At 44.1% G+C, this 19,924-nt stretch overlaps 1 protein-coding gene across 1 annotated transcript in view; it reads left to right on the forward strand.

The window, feature by feature from the left end:
• The window catches only part of dlgap2a (discs, large homolog-associated protein 2a), a 304,056-nt gene that overhangs the window by 239,222 nt on the left and 44,910 nt on the right, over positions 1-19,924 (forward strand). Inside the window, exons 6-8 of the mRNA XM_084045680.1 lie at positions 7,880-7,948; positions 10,775-10,949; positions 14,462-14,675. Coding sequence (XP_083901806.1) covers positions 7,880-7,948; positions 10,775-10,949; positions 14,462-14,675 — 458 coding nt within the window. The remainder of the gene's footprint in view (positions 1-7,879; positions 7,949-10,774; positions 10,950-14,461; positions 14,676-19,924) is intronic.

The following is a 19,924-nucleotide window of genomic DNA, read 5'->3' on the forward strand; positions in this document are numbered from 1 at the left end:
CCTTCCACGCGTAACGTTCTACCGGGGAAACTCCCCCCTGTCAGGTGATAAGAGGCGGCCTGCTCACTCCTCATGCGTTGAAGGAAGAATGAGCTCAGTTTGGTGCTCTCCCCAGGCTGGCAGAGGGAGAGTAGCGCCCAGGATTACATAGGCAATTGGCACTGGGTGAAAAAATGGGTTACAAAAATGGTGAGAAGAAAAAAAGGATGAAAGTTGTGATGTGATTTATGCAGTGATGGACAAAGTACTCAACCCCCAGTATTGGAGTCAATATATAGATACTATAGATACTCCTGGTCAAATATTACTCCACTACTAAGTGCAAGTAGAAAGTTAATACAAAGACATCATAAAAGGCATCACAAGGATATTGCGTAGACTTTGTGAGTACATCACAAAGACGTCACAAAGACGTCCCAAAGGCATCACAAAGATATCGCATAGACATCGTAAGTACAGTACATCACAAAGGCATCACAAAGATATCGCATAGACATCGTAAGTACAGTACATCACAAAGGCATCACAAAGATATCGCATAGACATCGTAAGTACAGTACATCACAAAGGCATCGCAAAGACAACAATGTATGAGACAACACGAGTTTGTTTATTAAAATAGTGACTGAGATTTATTTCAAATGGAGCGTTTGAACCTCACGTTGAGATGACCTTGAGCCTCGTGCCATGTGTAGAACACTGATCGCACTCACATGAACGTATAATGGCATTTTGTAATTGTGGGTTATACTGCAGTGCTACAGTATGCCCAATTCTGTCTCAATTATTCTCTCTCTCTCTCTCTCTCTCTCTCTCTCTCTCTCTCTCTCTCTCTCTCTCTCTCTCTCTCTCTCTCTCTCTCTCTCCCCTCATGACATTGGCAGCTCATTGTGATTCAGCACAGGTTGTTAAATTACTGTTCTGTCACTCGCTGGCTTTCTCCTGGAAACACTGAATCCACAGCAGGCAACACTTGTAGAACACACACACACACACACACACACACACACACACACACACACACACACACACACACACACACACACACACACACACACACACACACACACACACACACACACACACACACACACACTATTAAGGATCTGTATTTGTGGCGGTATCTACATTATGTGACATGTCTTTGTGTAGTTGTGGTGGTGAAGGTAGCCAGGTAGGGAGGGCATGATAATAATAGTAATAATAATATCAGCATCAGCATCATTCTATTCACCAGACACCCTTCTACTTCTGACGCCGAAGCTTGGCAGTGGTGTAAAGTAACCAAGTACATTTACACTGTACTGTAAAAGTACAATTATTTTTACTTTACTGGAGTATTTCCGATTTTCAATACTTCTACTCCACTACATCTCAGAGGCAAATATTGTACTTTTACTCGACTACAATTATTTGAAAACTATTGTTACTAGTTACTTTGCAGATATAAATTATTACATTATAAAACATACATTAACCACTTTAGCCCTATTTTAGACATAGGCTATTTGAAAATAGCCGATCTACAAGCTCACAACGCGTCGCATCGCGACGCATTGTGAGCTTGTAGATCTGCTATTTTCTAATATTTTAGTACTTTTACTTTTGGTACTTTTAGGTATATTTTGAAGCCAATACTTTTGTACTTTTACTCAAGTAACATTTTGAACACAGGCCTTTTACTTGTAACAGATTGTTCTTATATTGTGGTATTGCTACTTTTACTCAAGTACCACCAAAGCTTGGTTTTCAGTTTCACACATGGGTCCTCGTCGTTCCTAAACCGGACGCCTGTGTGTCGATAAACCCACAAACCCCCAACTCTTCCTCCCATAGAGAATACGTCCTGTGGCCAGCATAATGAAGCGGATCAATAAGTTGACCTGCCAAATGATGCGTTTTGTATTCATTCCCACCCCGAGAAGAGAAGATTCAACAGGTTCTCCTCTTGTCTCGGTCCAAATTGCTCGGGTAGATTATATGACTCAGTGAGGGTTTGTGGGGAGGAGATATAGATTTCTACAGTGATGGAAGAAGTATACTCACATTCCGTACTTAAGTAAAAGTATCAATACCCTAGTGTAGAAATAGTCTTACAAGTACAAGTTCGGTATTAAAAATTGACTTCAGTAAAAGTACGAAAGTATTGGCATCAAAATATACGTAAAGTACCAAAAAGTACAGCAGAATGTCCCATTTCAAAGGTTTCAAATGTATGAAACTAGAGGTTTGGGCCGCTACGCGGCCCTCCTGTCTAGTAGCCTGGCCCGCACATCGGAGACAGAGACAGTAGAGCGTGTAGAGGTTCATTGCAACACCGGTGCGCACATGATTTGGCACCAGGGGGGTGGCTTCAGCGGGGGACAGGAAGTGCTGACTTTTCTCAATTGTAATATAGGATGTATATTAAAAATAAAAAAAATACGCATCGCAAAGTGATGCGTTGCGAGCTTGTAGATCAGCTATTTTCAAATAGCCAAAGTATATACAGGGCTGAAGTGGTTACTGTATGAGTTGTAATAATAATCAGAATCTACAAAGTAACATGTACCTAAAGTTTTCAAATAATTGCAGTGGAGTTAAACGTTTGCCTCTGAGATGTAGTGGAGTAGAAGTAAAAGTATTGAAAATTGGAAATACAACTGTACTTAGTTACTATCCACCACTTCTTTTTTTGGGGGGGGGGGGGGGGGGGGGGACACACCGATCGTGCTGCTCTCTTCTCTCTCCACTGTCCATTATTATGAATGACCTGTAAACGGGGCAGTGATTTATGAGGATGCCGTGGTGGACGGGGCCCATCAGTCTCTGTTATTGTATGATGATAATAATGGGCTCTCCCAGTGGTTAGGCTGAGAGCCATGCTGGTTCCCAGCTGAAAGGGAAAGCTATTGACCAGTATGGATCACTGTGTGTGTGTGTGTGTGTGTGTGTGTGTGTGTGTGTGTGTGTGTGTGTGTGTGTGTGTGTGTGTGTGTGTGTGTGTGTGTGTGTGTGTGTGTGTGTGTGTGTGTGTGTGTGTGTGTGTGTGTGTGTGGCCTCAGTGGAGTATTATGGGGAGCTTGTTGAGGGATTTGTTCTAAACAGCAGGATGTTCCTCGTGGGTGCTGCTGCTCATCTGGGGGGGGGGGGGGCATACTGACTTTGATGAAGTGAGTGAAGGGCCACACATTGGACTGTTGGTTTTTTTCAGCTGTACTGTATCACTCTAGTGTTGATTTTGACAGCAAATTTTGATTCAGTTTTAGTCATAGTCTTTTCAATCAAATTCCATTTAGTTTTAGTCATATTTTTTGTCTATTTTTAGTCGACTAAATATCATAAGATTATAGTCGACTAAATCTACAGTTGATTTAGTCGACTAAAATGTATTTTGGCGGTGCCTTGATGGCGTCGCAATGGCTGATTTTACACTTGATTGCATGCTGAAAATAGCCGATCTACAAGCTCACAACACGTTGCAGCGCGATGCGTTGTGAGCATGTAGATCAGCTATTTTCAGTGCACAACACCCGAGCGCAACCAAACATAACATGACTTGTCTTTTAATGGATTTCCATACTGGATCTCTTCTCCACTAGTCCCTCACTAACATTTTACGCTAGTTTTTATTTGTTGACGATATTGTCAATATATTTAGTCATAGTTTCAGTCATCATAGCTTTTATTCAGTTTTCTTAAGTGAGAAAAGTAGTCGATGAACATTTTTCGTCATAGTTTTAGTCGACGAAATCAACACTGTCATCACTCACATTATCAATCATTCCCTATTTTGTGCGGCATCTTATGCCTTATGACCAATCTTATTAGCCATTTTTCATTTTGAAAAACAAAAAATAGCTGATCTACAGGCTCACAACGTGTCACTGTAGAATGGCTATTTTCGCTATATAAATATATTAAACAAAGCCTAATAAGATTAGTCATATGGCATAAGACGCCACGCAAAATAGGGCTCATTGCATTATGTTATAAATATGGATCCATGGCAGACTGTTTCACTGTTACATTATAAACGTTTGAGTACATACAGATGTAATGCAGGTATGTATTCAAATGGTACATACTTATTCATTACTAATGAATGAATTGGAGTCGAGTTAAATTACTTTCCCTAAAAAGCATTCACATAATAAGATGTAGATTTTTGGGGGGTTGTTTTGTTTTCTTTGAGGACTTTGAGGGCCGGTATGAGATGGTCACAGTGTGACAGTGTCACGGTACGAGTGGTACCAGACATGAAGGCTCTCATGGTGCTCGTTGAGACCGAACCAGAATGGATCTTTTGGAAGTGGGGGGTTAATGATGTTAAGGAGAAAAACAGACCTGTCTGCATCTCTCTCTCTCTCTCTCTCTCTCTCTCTCTCTCTCTCTCTCTCTCTCTCTCTCTCTCTCTCTCTCCCAGATGACAGGGTCATCCCATTTCCTCTTTCTTCTCATAATTCATAAAGAATTCATCACAGTCAGAGGACCTTTCAGCTGAACTGTGCACAGAGGCGCTGGGATGTTGATTTTTTATTTTGAACTTTTCATTAAATATAATTTCAGAGCCACCCCTCTGTTACAACTCCACAGTGACATGTCAGTGTTCCTGCCACGACACTTAGAGTCTAAGCCTGACTTATACTCAGTCGAGTGCCAGTGTCAGGCATCGAAAATAGCCGATCTACAAGCCCACAGATCTACAACGCGTCACACCACCAAGATGTGTTGTGAGCTTGTAGATCTGCTATTAATTTGCGGCGCGTGACATGGGGAGGAAAGTATCAATCAGGCATTTACAGCCGCCGAAGATGTCAAATTAATGTATTCATGATGATGGGCGCAGAGTGACATGAAGTCAAGCATTAGTCCCTCAGCGAGATGCGTACGTGAAATCAATCACTGATACAAGCACGCACACACACGCACACACACGCACGCACACACGCATGCATGCACGCACGCACGCACGCACGCACGCACACACACACACACACACACACACACACGTGCGCACACACACACACACACACACACACGTGCGCACACACACGCACTGTATCAACGACTGCCATCTGTCTGCCAAACTAAGTTGTGCTTCAAAGTGTATGATGTCTCCTAGGGGTGCAGTCCAGGCTGTGAGTGCCACTAGCCAATCAATCCGGGCTATTTTGGGAGCTAAAATAACTCAGATTCATTTATGCCTCCCCCCTCCCCCCCTCCCAACACAATTAGCCTCTGGGAGTAGTTGCAATTAATCAAAATTATAATGCAGGCAAATGCATTCAATAACTCCTGATTTGCCAGAAAGTAATTATTCATTCAGGCTACATTTTGTAAGAAGAGTCTCTCTCGGATCTCAAGGTCGGTGCAGGATTCCAGTGCATTGATTTGCTGACGTGTAACGCATCAACCAACCCCCCCCCCCCCCCCCCCCCCCCCCCCTCCTCCTCCTGCCCCCAACACTTTTGTTCACTGGGCATATCGCATTGATTTGCAATGTTAAGTCAGTTATTATGATATCGTATATATATTGTATATACACCAATACATTTTGTGGTTTACATTTCTCTCTGTAATGCTTATTTACTCATGACATTGTCTGACACTTATTAGCCACTTCAACCCTCTACACTTGGTTGACCAGAGTCTCCCCCTGGGCTCTAAGACTGGGCTCTACACCAAATATATACATTTTTTTTGTGGCTTTTATGCCTTTATTGATAGGATAGGATAGTAGGCTGATGAATGGGGAGAGAGATGGGGGGTGACGTGCAGCAAAGGCCGTCGGGTTCGGGACTCGAGCCCACAACGCCGTAATGTCCCTTTTGTTTGCCCTACTTTCAAAAACCTCCAGTAATGTATTTACAATTTCAGCCTGCTCCATGTAAGAGCCTTTCCTCCCACACTTCAGCATTGCACTTCTCCTACGTATGTGTTCTGTTCTGTTCTGTTCTGTTCTGTTCTGTTCTGTTCTGTTCTGTTCTGTTCTGTTCTGTTCTGTTCTGTTCTGTTCTGTTCTGTTCTGTTCTGTTCCTGTACCATCAAATGATACGTTTGGTGCCTCTGCCTCATCTCTTCAGAACTATCAGCACATTTTTCATAATATTTAAACTATACACAGATCCACAGAGCGCTTGCCCACAGTCAAATCCTTTTGTTTAACTACAGAGAAGCACCTTCACCGGCAGCAACGGTAGACGGAATAAAGGGCCGACATGAGATTTCCATCTTTCTGTACTTTAATGTTCAATAGAAGAGCGATAGCAGCAGTCTGAGACATTATAACAGGTGAAGGTGATGAAATGATGACGCTTTCCACAGCACACTCCTGTTCCTGAACTCAACTGAACATCAAACCTATACAATATCTGTTTTTCCCACCTAATGTTCAGTGTTTCCACTGAAAATGAATTGGTTTAGAACCCTAAAGGTTGGTTCTGAACTGGAACCAAAAAAATACGTTTTTTCTTTCCCTGAACTGGGAACCAAAGTGGGCGTGTCACTATTCTGCAGGTTGGAAGATGTGATATAAACAGTGGCAGAATCAAGCGAAAATGAAAGAAAAAGAACTGCAACTGCAATTGGAATCGAACCTGGGGCAATGGGGTTGCCGGTTCGCGGCTGGTTCCATGAAAGCACCAAGGTTCCAAGGATTTAGAAAGGAGACAGTTCTAGAACCAAAGGTCTTTTGATGGAAAAGGGGCCTCTGTGTCTTAACTGCTGTCCTTTCATCTAGCTAAAAAGTTTACTATGTTTCATTCTTCGAGGAAGACATTAGAGGAGTCATGTGTCTAATTTGTCTTTGGAACAGATTGTGTTTAAGTGCAAATCTTGTTTGAAAGTGCTAGTTGTTTCATTTTGGGATTGCCACTGATAACATTGTCACATTATTGCTATTCTTACAGCACATTCATATTCACAATTCAACACAATTATCCATCCAAACTCATAATGCACCTGGCATCACGTTCCTTCTATCTATGTCTGTGTGAGTTCGATTTATTGGACATCATCATGACCAGACAACTCTGTCTCCCAGCTAAATCAACCGATCGACTATGCATGCACCTCATGGTACCATAGCACCACAAAGGCTCCAGACATCCCAAAACAAACTGGTCGGGCTACTGCTCGGCCTACAACTCATCTAACCCCTGCTCATTTTGCTAGGGTCGGATGGCTCAGGGTAGAGGACAGAGTTCAGCAACTTGTAATGGGCCTGGTCTACAAGATACACTACACCACAAAGACACCCATGTACCTGTCAAACTACTTCAAAAACGTTAATAACGTCCACAATCACAACAGCAGAGGGAGCTTTACTAATCACGTTCAACCCAGATTTGGCTCAAACAAGGGGTTACATTTGTTCTCCTGCTATGCCACAAAAAATGTGGAATGCCCTACCAACAGTCTTAAAGGAGTGTAAATCCCTACTCCCCTTCAAAACCACTCTAAAAGAGCACTTCTCTTTCAAATAGACAGCTGCGATTCAAAACTGGCCCCTGTAAAAAGTCAATGCCTACTTAGTATAACTATTGATCTACTATTGGTCTAATCTAACTATTGGTCTGATCCCTGTGCTCGTTGGCAGAATCACCTTACCACCGACCGACCGAGTGCTGTGGTACTTCTCCCCATGAAATCATGTACATTAAAGCATTAACCTCCATCGCCACCAACACTATTGTCCCATCAATTCACCGATTGATCCAGAATTCCTGTGTCACCCTAATGTTTGCAGCATATTGGTGAAATCGCCCACGCAAACATTCACCCCACAGACCACCATACAGACCACCAGACCCCCTCAAACACCCTCCACACCTCCATCCAAACTCGCCACTTTTGTGGACCCAGCAGTTAACTGTCCCTTTGTTCTTTTTGCCCACAGCGCTTACCGTTTGGATAACATCAACAGTGACATGCGTAACTACATCACCAATTTCGCTGCAGACTTAAGGTGAATGCAAGCTCGCTCTCCCCCCCGAACCCCCCCTCCCCCTCGCTCTCCCTCATTCGCTGCCACCTTGCAGTGGTCTGGCCTCCTATCAGCAGCAGTGGTGGAAGAAGTACTTAAGTAGAAGTATCAATACTGCAATGTAGAACAAATACTGCAACAAAATATACTTAAAGTACCAAAAGTAAAATTACTCATTATGCAGAATGTCGCATCTTGCACAACTTTTAAAAATCATTTGAAAAAGTATATAGGCATGAAGTGGTGTATGTTTTGTAATAATTATCAAAATCTACAAAGTAACTAGTAATTGAAGTTTTCAAATAATTGCAGCGGAGTAAAAATACAATATTTGCCTCTGAGATATTCCAGTAAAGTAAATAATAAGTACAGTACTTGAGTACATGTACTCAGTTACTTTCCACCACTGCCTATATATCGGCCAGCTGGCTCTCTGCTCTTCAGACAGCTATGACTCACAGAGCAAACAGTCAACAGCAGTCAATGAGAGGTTCACCTGGGGCGACCCCCCCCGCCCGTCCCCCCCCCGTCCCCTTCACACTGGCACAATGAGAGGTTCACCTGGGGCGACCCCCCTGTCCCCCCGTCCCCTTCACACTGCCACAAGCACAATTAGGCACAGCAAACACACTGTACCTGTTAGCGTACCGCTAACCTCATAGCAACGACACACTATCCCACGCATTCCTGGTGGTCATAAAGCTTGAAGGACTGTTGTGTTATTATTATCGGTGGTGCTTCTGAGACTCTGTGATCCGATAAGAAACGTATCGATGTTTACGATGGAATTATTATCTTCATCATTTCCCCCTGCGGTGTCTCTCTCATGGATGGTAGCTCTGGGAGCACTTTCAGAAGGCTTGATATTGCTCTGCAAATACACAATGCCTCGCTATGACAATGGCAAAGATGGATCGGGGGACTTTTAATAACGCTGACCTTTTTCCATGCAGACAAATACCAGCTTTAGGCTCAATAAAAAATATGGTAAAAAAGTCACTCGTCCTTGTCTGACAGTAGAATTAGATCTGGCAAAAGGTGAACTCTCTTTTGTAGCCGTATATAGCGTGTGTCACTCCATATAATCTTCTCAGCTTTTTATCTATTTCTGTTTTCCTATCTGCTCCACATTTCTCTCTACTTTCCACGAGCTGTGTATATTCTTTCTCAATCGAATTGACCCGGACGACCCCGGGATTTCTCTCTCAGAAGTGCTTTGCTCGCTAACTAGGCTCCTTATTTGCAATTCCCTCATTTCCAAGCATTGATTGGATGCTTCAGCACAATGGCAAATCGAATTGGCCGTTTTCAGGGATGCTGTTCAACACTGTCGAGCAACGATTTCAGTGAAGAGTGGAGAGAGAAAAGCTAGCAGCCCTCCTCGGAGACAATGTCATAATCAGTCTCCACCGTGCAAGTTCAGCTGCTTCTTCTTAATAGCACTTAATTGTTTTTTGTTATGTTTGCTGCACCTGTGTTATAGCTATAATCAAATGACTTGTTTACCACTTGAATTATGTCTAATTGACCTGCTTAGCACTTAGCCGACCTGCCACACAAACGGACTTGAGATAAAATGTTTCGTTTTTTTTCCTGCGATTTCATTGGCCACTGCCTTCCCTCGGGGTTTAACACCAACTCACCCACACAGCTGGATAGCAGCGGGGACACCATTGTCTTTTAAATGTCGATTAGCGTTGCCTAAACAACATGTAGACTAATGCCACTCACAGCTCACAGGAACACTTCATTGGGTTAGAGACAGAAAGCATGTAAATGATAATATCTTACTAGACGTGAGACTGACGACCCTATTGTGCACGTCTTAAATCCACGTCGTTGGTGATAATTAGGTGATAACGCCACCATCTTATGCGCAATCCCTATTATGCAAGATGCGCTGAGCGCAAACACTTAAGTAATAAGACTTGCCAGGATATTTTACACATGGGGAAGTGTCCATATGTTAATTAAGGGCGCAATGTGGTATTATGCGCCTTGACTTAACCACCTTGTCAAGGTGTGGTGCTTATTATGTTGACGTTGATACAATCCTCTTTTGGCTCAGATCGGAAACCTTTCCCTCCACTATATACTGTGTAGCTCTGAGATGAGGTTCCCCTTCGTAGTCTGACTAAAAAAGCGATTTAAACCAGGGGTCTTCAACAGGGGGTCCGGGACCCCTAGGGTCCTCAGAGCTACTATAGGGGGTCCGCCAAATCTTTGTGTGATATGATTTAGTTTTTTTACATTATCTACTTGAACCCTAGAATTCCTTTTCTGAGGAGAACATTAGCCGAAAATAGCAGATCTACAAGCTCTCAACGCCTCGCGCTGCGAGGCGTTGAGAGCTTGTAGATTGGCTATTTTTGGCAAAGAGGCTATAGGTGTAGAGGGAAAAAAGAGCAGACTAAGTAAGATCTGTAATCTGAAACACAATTTTATACAATATAGAGTAGGGGGTCCTTGCTTCATCTCTTTCTCAGCTAGGGGGTCCTTGGCCTGAAAACGTTGAAGACCCCTGATTTAAAACGCTTGTTTCAACCCGTCGCTTACATTTTCTTGACCGCAAAAAATACAAACATCTGAGAGCACTTTTTGGATACGATGTGCAGAAAAAGGTAAAAATAATCGGTACTGATGGCCACCGTTCGGCCGGTGTGTCACACTCTGCCGGCATCCTACAAAGCAGGAACCTCAACTCGGAGCTACATATCGTGGAGGGTGAGGTTCCAAACGGGGGGCTAATAAATAATCCTCTTTAAGCTTTGTATATCACAGTGACTGTGGTCTTCTCTGTCCGTTCAGTCAGAGCTACCACTTGCAGAATGCCCGAGACATGCATCATCATCATCATCATCATCATCCCAGCATCGTCCTGGACCCCTCCTCCGGTAACTACAACTCTCCCAAGTTCCGCTCCAGAAACCAGAGCTACATGCGGGCCGTCAGCACGCTCAGCCAGGCCAGCTGTGTGAGCCAAGTGAGCCAGGTGAGTGTATACAGTATACCATTGGTTCTCAAAGTGGGGTCCGAGGACCCCCAGGGGTCCTTTAGGGAGTTCCAGGGGGTCCCCAGCTAAATGATAGATTAGGCACCAAATGGACCCTTGTGGGTCTGTAACTCTGAGAGTGTACAAATGGAACCAAATGGACCCTAACGGGTCCATTTGGTTCCATTTGTACACTCTCAGAGTTAAATTGACATAGATTTTACAATATAAATTGCGGTCCAAGTGATAGAAATGGCATTAAATGGGGGTCTGTAGCCCTAATGCATGTCAAACTGGGGGTCCTTGAAATTAAAATGATTGTGAATCACTGCTAGAGCTGTAAAAAAAATCTTCTCTTATGGGGGTCTCTGGCATATCTTTTGAAATGGGGGTCCGCGGGCTAATAAGTGTCAATTTGGGGGTCCTTGACATGAACAAGTTTGAGAACCACTGATCTACAATGTAGTACAAAGTCTTGTGAAATGTGATATATAACCATATGCCATTATAAACGCCTACTACAAGTCGCACTGTTTCAGCTGGAAACAAGTCCCTCCCAAAAAAGCCAAATGTTTTAGCACTTGTAACCTATATCCATCGGATATTTGAAAATGGCTGATCTAAACAAGCTCACAACGCGACATGATAAGCAGACATGGCAACATTGCTCCAGCGACGAGCTGCATGTCGGCTAATTTCGTCAAAGATATTTAGTGTAGAGAAGAAAAAAGGATAGGGCCTTGTATAGACTCCTGGGGGATTCCAATCAACTAAGTACATTATATATCGTTGCTGTCGTCTGTCGGGCAGGAACCTCTTATCTCCATATTTTAACTTTTTGTGTTTTTTCGTACATTGACGCCCTACTTGATCATACTACAGCGTCACACAAAAGCATCAAAAATAGCAGAATCTACAAAGCTCGAAACGCTGCGCGAAGCGACGCGTTTCACGCTTTGAATTTGAATCCTGAAAAGTAACAGTTTTGGACATATGAGGCTTCCACCCGACCGACAGAGGCGATATATATATATATATAGAGTTGAAATGGTTAAGAGTTTGACCTCATTCGTACTAATTCCCAGGCTGTCTGCAGCTTTAACCTCACCACAAGGCCATTAGAAGATAAAAACATCTAGCAATAGAACAAGATTGCTATCTTCGGTTCCTCAACATTGTGGAATGGGAAAGGAGGCGATAACCATCAACCTACTTCTAACCGAGAGCACAGCCCTGTTCCCTGAATCACAACCATGCACGTCTTAGGATTTTTTTTAACCCATTCAATCCGGGAACGCGTCAGATTTCTATGGGATATTCAAAAATAGCAGCTCTACAAACAAAATATTTTCAGATGGGGGGTCCGCGGCCAAATACATTTAATTTTGGGAGGTCCTTGACATGAAAAAGTTTGAGCACCACTGACATAGCAACATACGTTAGATATGTATTTGGCCGTGGACCCCCATCTGAAAATGTTTTGCTCCAGGGACCCCCAGAAGCAAAGATTTGAGTTACAAATGTTCGCTTTAAAAATATATATATATTCAAAGATTTTGACACATTTTCACAATTTTTCAAAAATAACAGATCTACAAGCTCACCGCGCTATGAGCTTGTATATCTGCTATTTTTTGAATAGCCACAGAAATCTTAAAATGACTGAGATGCTTTCCCCAATCTTAATGGGTTAACAATCGTTAGAAAATAATAGCTCTTGTCAAGATTGGCGAAACAATTTATCAGGCCAAGCCCTTCTTCAGAATGCTCATATAGTTCTTATGGCTGGACAACGTGGTCCTGATTTGATCCAAGTCAATATCTCATTTTATGATTTACAAGGCTTTACAGCCCCTAAACTAAATCAGCCAAGCACCATAAAACAAATGCCAGGTGATGTTCATACAAAAAACTAAAACAAAACAATCACACATCTGTAAGCTCTGTAAAAAACACTTTGTTTCATAATACCTTTGACTCATAATACCTGTTTACTCAAAGGTAATACCTTTGACTCATAATAGCTGTTAACTCAAAGGTATTTCATAATACCTTTGACTCATAATAGCTGTTAACTCAAAGGTATTTCATAATACCTTTGACTCCTCATCACTGTGAAATATATACTGTATATAAATACTTTTTTATTTTTTCCCCGAGAAATCAGCCAGCTGGAAATGATATCCCGGTTGTTATTAACAATGTACTTGGCCACCTCCTTTTTTCCCTCTACACCAAAATAGCTGATCTACAAGCTCACAACGTGTCACAAACGCAATCAATGCGTTATGACCTTGTGGATCTGCAATTTCTTTGTTGAACGTTTGCCTATTATGACATGCCCAGAGTAGGGTCCATGTGGTTAAGTGGATCACATACCCTGTTCGTTTGACAATGTCTCTCCCTCTGACCTTGCACTGTGTAAGTCACTCTAGAGCCCTGGTTCTCAAACGGGGGTCCGGGAATACCCCCAGGGGTCCTGGAGGGGGTCCCAGGGGCTGTTTAACCACTTTAACCCATTTAGACCTGAGGCCGATTCTAAATCCCTTAATAATGCCTTTCTGAATCCTAACCGTTTTCTGAAAAACGTATGGTGATTTGTGTGTGATTTGTTCTTTGCCGACTGCCAGTAATGTTATAGAATGATATTCCCAAGAAGATGAACCTCATTATTATGTGACCCTCTTTCATTCTCTTTCTTCTCTCTCTCATCCCGTAGTGCTTTGAGCCTCTGCTGACGCACAGCCATTTCTGGCATTAATTAATTAAAAAACAATTCCCGGGTCGAGCTCAGGCTGATTAATGTATGCTATGCTATAGGGCTCGGGTAGGGCTGGGGCTTCAATTCATTTGGGCCGGGCTGGGGCGGGATTTAATTTCCTGGCCCGTTGAGAACTCTACACTATAACTGCAGTTATATAAATCAGCTTTAAACCTATTTTGTAGATCTGCTATTTTCGAAACATTTTGAAAGATCTTGAAAAATTGAAAACGTTGCATTTGCAAATATTTTCAGATCGGGGTCCGCAACCAAATAGATATCAATTTGGAGGTCCTTTTCGTAAAAATGTTTGAGAACCACTGCTCTTAGGGAAAACCATGTCATCATAAATGTCTAAATCAGGGGTCTTCAACAGGGGGTCCTCAGAGTTACTACAGGGGGGCCGCCAAATCTTTGTGTGATATGATATGTTTTACATTAACCACTTGAACCCTAGCATCTCTTTTATGAGGAGAACTTTAGCCAAAAATAGCAGATCTACAAGCTCACAACGCCTCGCGGAGCTTGTAGATCGCCTATTTTTGGCAAAGAGGTTTAGTGTAGAGGGAAAAAAGAGCAGACCAAGTAAAAAAAAAAAGAGTTTAATCTGCAACACAATTTTATACAATTTAGAGGGGGTCCCTGCTTCATCTCTCTCTCAGCTAATAAGGGGTCCTTGGCCTGAAAACGTTGAAGACCCCTGGTCTACATACATTGTAAGTTGTCCCTCCCTCCCTCACAGGTGAGCGAGACGGAGATGAACGGCCAGTTTGAGTCGGTCTGTGAGTCGGTGTTCAGCGAGGTGGAGTCCCAGGCCATGGAGGCCCTGGACCTGCCCGGCTGCTTCAGGACCCGGAGCCACAGCTACCTGAGAGCCATCCAGGCGGGCTACTCCCAGGACGATGACTGCATCCCCCCCATGGCCTCCACCGTCACCTCCATCCGCTCCACCACAGGTAAGCAGTGAACGTCTGTGTTTATACAGCGTGGCTGTCATATTTCATATATGTACAGCATATGCCAGTAATGCTGTTAGCTGAAGCCCGGTGCCCAAGCTGATTGTGTGGGTGGGGCAATTGTAAAGGTGATGAAATGAAAGAAAAAATTATAAATCACTAAAAACAAAAAAATAAATACAAAAATAAATGATATATATATATACTTATATACTTTTTCTTGTTTTAGTTTTATTCAATTCAAATTCAATTCATAAGATGTTGGCAACATTGTCCAAAATATTTGAAGATAGCAAAAATAGCCAAATGACAAGCTCACAATGCATCGCAGCGAGCAACGCGTTGTGAGCTTGTAGATCGGCTATTTTCTATTCTATTCTTTTTAGTTTACTTTAGTTTTTTAAAGCCATTTCCCATTAGCCAGAGGCTATAGCTATTTGGGGGTCCTTGGCATGGGAAAGTTTGGGAACCACTGTGTTTAGGCAATAAGACGTCACCTGTGAGACTGCACCAGTGAAGCAGCTTCATACAGTATCTTTGCATGAGCCTCTCTCTTGTATATGTGCCCATTCTCTTTGATAGACACTTGATTACTGTATAGCTGCAGTGTGTCAGTTGTGCCAATTCATCCTACTGTATGTTGGATACAGTATGTCATCTGCTCATTCATTGGATGCGTCAGAGAGTAAAGCTATGAACCCTATTGAAAAAACATGAAGGGACCATTGTGTGGAATTAACATCCAATTATAAAAAAGGGAGCAAGTGTTTTCTGTTCAACAATGTTGTTTCACTCTTTGGCAGTTTTGAACGCGCACTCGCAGTTTCTCTGAAAAAGCTGAACATAAGCGTGGAGAAATGGTCAAAACGTTAAGTCTGTCATCTTCTTAACGCACCATATACTCGACATCACAGTTTTCTCTCATGTAACCTTCACTTCCAAAGAGATTCTTTTGTCTCATTGCAAAGGTCTTGAGGTCATGTGCACAAATGTGAGGTCGCGCTGAAGTGGCGCGTACTGTTGTGTCCAGGCATACGGTAGACGTTATTACTGTGCCTTTAACGGAAACAAAAGGGTCACATTTGTTAGCCACGCACAGCGCAGTGAATCCAAAAACGTCTGGGCTGGCGCATGTTTGCTGGCGACGAGCCCGCGGTACAAAATGTAAGCCAGCTGGTGGTTTCAACTCATGCCCAGAATGACTGCTGGATCCACAGAGGATTACAGATGAAGAATGTGGGGAGAGATGAAGAACAAGTTGTCTGGAAATGAAGTCACCATGGGATTGCGCTGATGTCCACATTAGACTCATGCAGAAACTAGAGCCGTGTGCTTGACAGGGAGGGCTCAGAGGTGTGATCATCTGGAGATGTGCTTGTGACAGATAAATCATACCTTTAACCACTTAAACCCCATATACTCTGTGGACCAGGGTCCCCATGGGTCTATTCCTGGTCCCCTCCTTTATTCCCTCAACACCAAAATGTATCTGCCAAAAATAGCCGATCTACAAGCTAACAAATCATCACGTTTGTGTCATGTTGACGTTTGAGCTGGTAGATCGGCTCATTTCGCTGCATTTAGCCCAGAATAGGGATGCTAGGGTTCATGTGGTTAAAATGCTTACACTGCTTTCTCAATAAACTCAAAAAAGATATGTTTCAGAACACAGGGGTTAGATTTTGACCACCATTTTCAATGAGGGGCAATTGGTTGCTTTACAGACGGGTCAAATTGGACCTCACATTTTCAATAGGGTTCATACTATACTTCCTGACTTACAGGGAGAGGTTTGGAAGCTTTGCTCATATTTGCCTCTTTTCATTGCACAAAGTACACATTGTGTTCCTGCCAGAGGGAGAGCATGCACATGAGGACTATGTTCTCATGCCTCGTTCACATGTAGCAGTGTCCATCTCTGTGACGTGTTCCTGGGAGCCAGCGGTTTGGGCTTTGTGCATTGAAAAGATGTGAAGAATGCATGCTACAAATTAAGATTGAGAAGGCAGTGTAAACTATGATCAGGAATGAGTCAAAATGGGAACGCTTTGATTCAGTGTGCTGTTGGTTTCCAACAAACACTCTGCAATTGGTTTATGCGATTATAAACCACATTATTACTCTTAACCACATTATTATATTAAAAAAGAAAATACATTTATAGGGGGTTGAATACGACAAAAAGGGGAGGGTGGGAGGTTATCATTAAATGTTTTTTTGATGTCTTCCGTGGTCTTATTTTGACTCATAATGCAGTGCATGACTTGATGTTATCTTGAAAAGCACATTCTCTCCAGCTCCTCACACCTGTGGCCATATTACAGACACATATTTACATTTGTCTTCCAGACAGAAATTATGTGCAGGAAGACTCTTGTTTACCTGACCGGGCCAGTGCTGGGGAGGATTCGGACACGGCCCCATTGGCCCACGACGATCTAGGCTGTCCCATCAGACGAGACAGACTTTACCAACAAGATAGTTTGGGCTCCACGGCCAAACCCGTGTCCGGGCCGCCGGTCTCGCCGAGCCTCTTCAGGTCCCCAAGGCCTAGTGTCCATGACCCAGAGCGACCCTCGCCCAAAGCCATCCAGGCCAGCATCAAAGAGTCCGCCACCTTGGCGGCGGCCATCAGCATGCAGTGGAAGGAAGAGGTCTCGGCCATGCGCCGAGAGTTAGCTGAACTCAGGAGGGACCTCTGCACAGAGCTGCGGGCCTTTAACAGTAACTTTAACACCTTCACACAGCATTATAACACCTGGTCTCCACAAGGTGGGGGCGTGGCAGGCGGGGCTGGGGAAGGGTCTGGGGCGAGGGGTGCAGGGCTCGGAGCCTCGGGGGCTGATAAAGGCACTGGGTCTACCAGAGCAAGGAAACCCCAGGTGTCTAAAGTGTCCGTGGGAACTCAAGCCAGGAGCAAAGTCCTGGTCCGTCAGAGCACGGCCGACGCAGCTGTGAACTGTCCAGAAGAGGGGGGTGAACAGAGGAAGGACATGGGGGCCCGGAGACGTCTGCCCAAACAGCTCTCCATGGATCCCAGCATTCTGGCCTCTCCACAGTCGATGTACGTGGAAAGTGCCATACCAATTTCTTTAGATCCAATACTTCCAGGCTCTGTTAAATCCATGCAACCACATCCCAAGACCGTAGATTCGCCTGTTGTGTCCTCCCCAGAACGGCTTGAACACGTCGAGGGCACTTCACCAGATGTGGTCACCTCCCAGCCACTGGCTACTGATTTCACAACGCCACCCGCAGAGAGTTCTCCAGACCCGGAGCCAAGGAAATCACACACCTTATTTTCTCCAGAACTAACATCTGCGGATGAAGCTAATGAAGACCAGTCAGATTCTGTGTCATCTTGCCTGTTTGATGTGAAACCCCAAGACTCAGAACCGCTTGACAGAGCTACGGTTCATCTGCCATATCCAGTTCCTGTACTTACCGTGTCTCCCCCAGAGGATCATGATGATGGCATCACATCAGATTCAGAGTCTCAGGAAGTCATCACTGTGGAAAGGCCAGATCCAATCTCAAATCCAGAATCAGGGGCTCAGGACCCAGTGGGCTTTGCAGATTCACACCCAAAATCCTCAGACTCGTCCATAGCGTGTTCACCTGAGCCAGTTCACCAAGACCCGATCGCTATCTCCCCGAGTGGTGCATCTGCTCCTGACCTCGGTGCTGTTTGTTCATTTATTTCAGAATCAGAGAGCCAATGCCCATCTATTGTGGTGTCAGAACACTTTGACACAGACTCTCCTGCAAGTCCAACTGAGATGGACTCACCTTTAGATCCTATTAGCCCCCTTCCAGAGCCCAGAGCCTCGGACTCAACTTTTACTCCTGTCTCAGTGGATCCTCAACCACACACTACCGACTCCACTGAATCGTTGTCCCAGGAGCCAGAGTGGCCGCCCGTTCCAGAACCACTAGATACAGCCCCTATATTCCACGCTGATCTAGTCCACTTTGACTTAGTTATGCTGACATCTCTTGACCAAGATGATCTGGACTCAGTGTTCATGGACCCAGAACCAGACCCAATGACCTTGAGCTGTGACTCTCCTTCCAATCCTTCAGATTTAGATCCACCGCTCTACCAATCAGATGATCCAGATTCGCCCCTACCCACCTTGGACCCTGCCACTGTGTGCCCGACGGATTCCTCGCAGTCCGAAGAATGGGTGGATCCGTCTTTAGAGTATCACATAGCTCATATGTCTCAGGGAGTAGAAACCGATTTCTGTCAAGACCCGATGCCACAGGTCATAGTCACAATATCCCCTCCCAGTCCAGTGTCACCTGACCCAGGCAGTTCGCTGGATGCGGACTTTAGCCCCACTGACCCGGATCCTCTGGCCTACCCTGATCCACATCCTTTACATTTAGATCCATCGCCGCCTGATCCGGAAGACATCCCATTACTGGACCTAGCACCCATGGAGCTGGATGACGCGGCAGAAGGTCCGCTTGTAATGGGAGGTTCTGACGACGAAGGAGGTCTCATGGGTAGTGTTGCCCCAGGCAGCTCAGAGGGGTCTTCTTCGTGGGATCACGGTTTTCTGTGGTACAGGTGGCACCGAAGGAGCCGGGAACTGAGACCCATCCGTAGGAGTGCAAGTGTGGAGCTATGGAGTGGGAGATACGAGTACAACAGTGCAGAGATAACCTACATGTCCCTTACCCTGTGAACGCTTACCTCATTGTCAGCAGACGAAAAATGTAGCTCTAAAATGTCTTTAATGGCTGGTGTTTTCTAGCAGCGTGTATGAAGGAGAGCACCCTGCAGATGTAACAGTGATTTTGCCATTGGCAACCCAATGCAAGGACTTTGTTATACGCAAGCTTGCAATAATCTGTCTGGGGGAAGAAAGACTGCACTGGTAGCAACACAGATTGTACAGTACTTCATGGAATGTACCATTTATGTACGAATGTGATAAATAACTGCAGGTGGTGAACTCACCATAGTTTTAAATGTTATCATTGTTCAAGAACAATTGCTGAAAGGAAAGCAACATCCACGAAGCACGTGTCAACAACACTGGCGTGAACATATCTCTGTTCTGTTCACGTGAACAGTTCCTCTCTCAAACACAGCAAACACTGGTAATAATTAATGTACTTGTGAGTTTGACACAGTGGTATTTATTTATTTACCACACAAAAACATTTCCAGGACTCTTCTGGAGCTCTGCGGTCGACTTGCTGAGAAGACAGCCTGTTGTTTTTGAGGTCGTGACAAT

This window comes from Gymnoscopelus microlampas (assembly GCF_963454915.1).
Source record: "Gymnoscopelus microlampas genome assembly, chromosome: 20".
Lineage (NCBI taxonomy): Eukaryota > Metazoa > Chordata > Actinopteri > Myctophiformes > Myctophidae > Gymnoscopelus > Gymnoscopelus microlampas.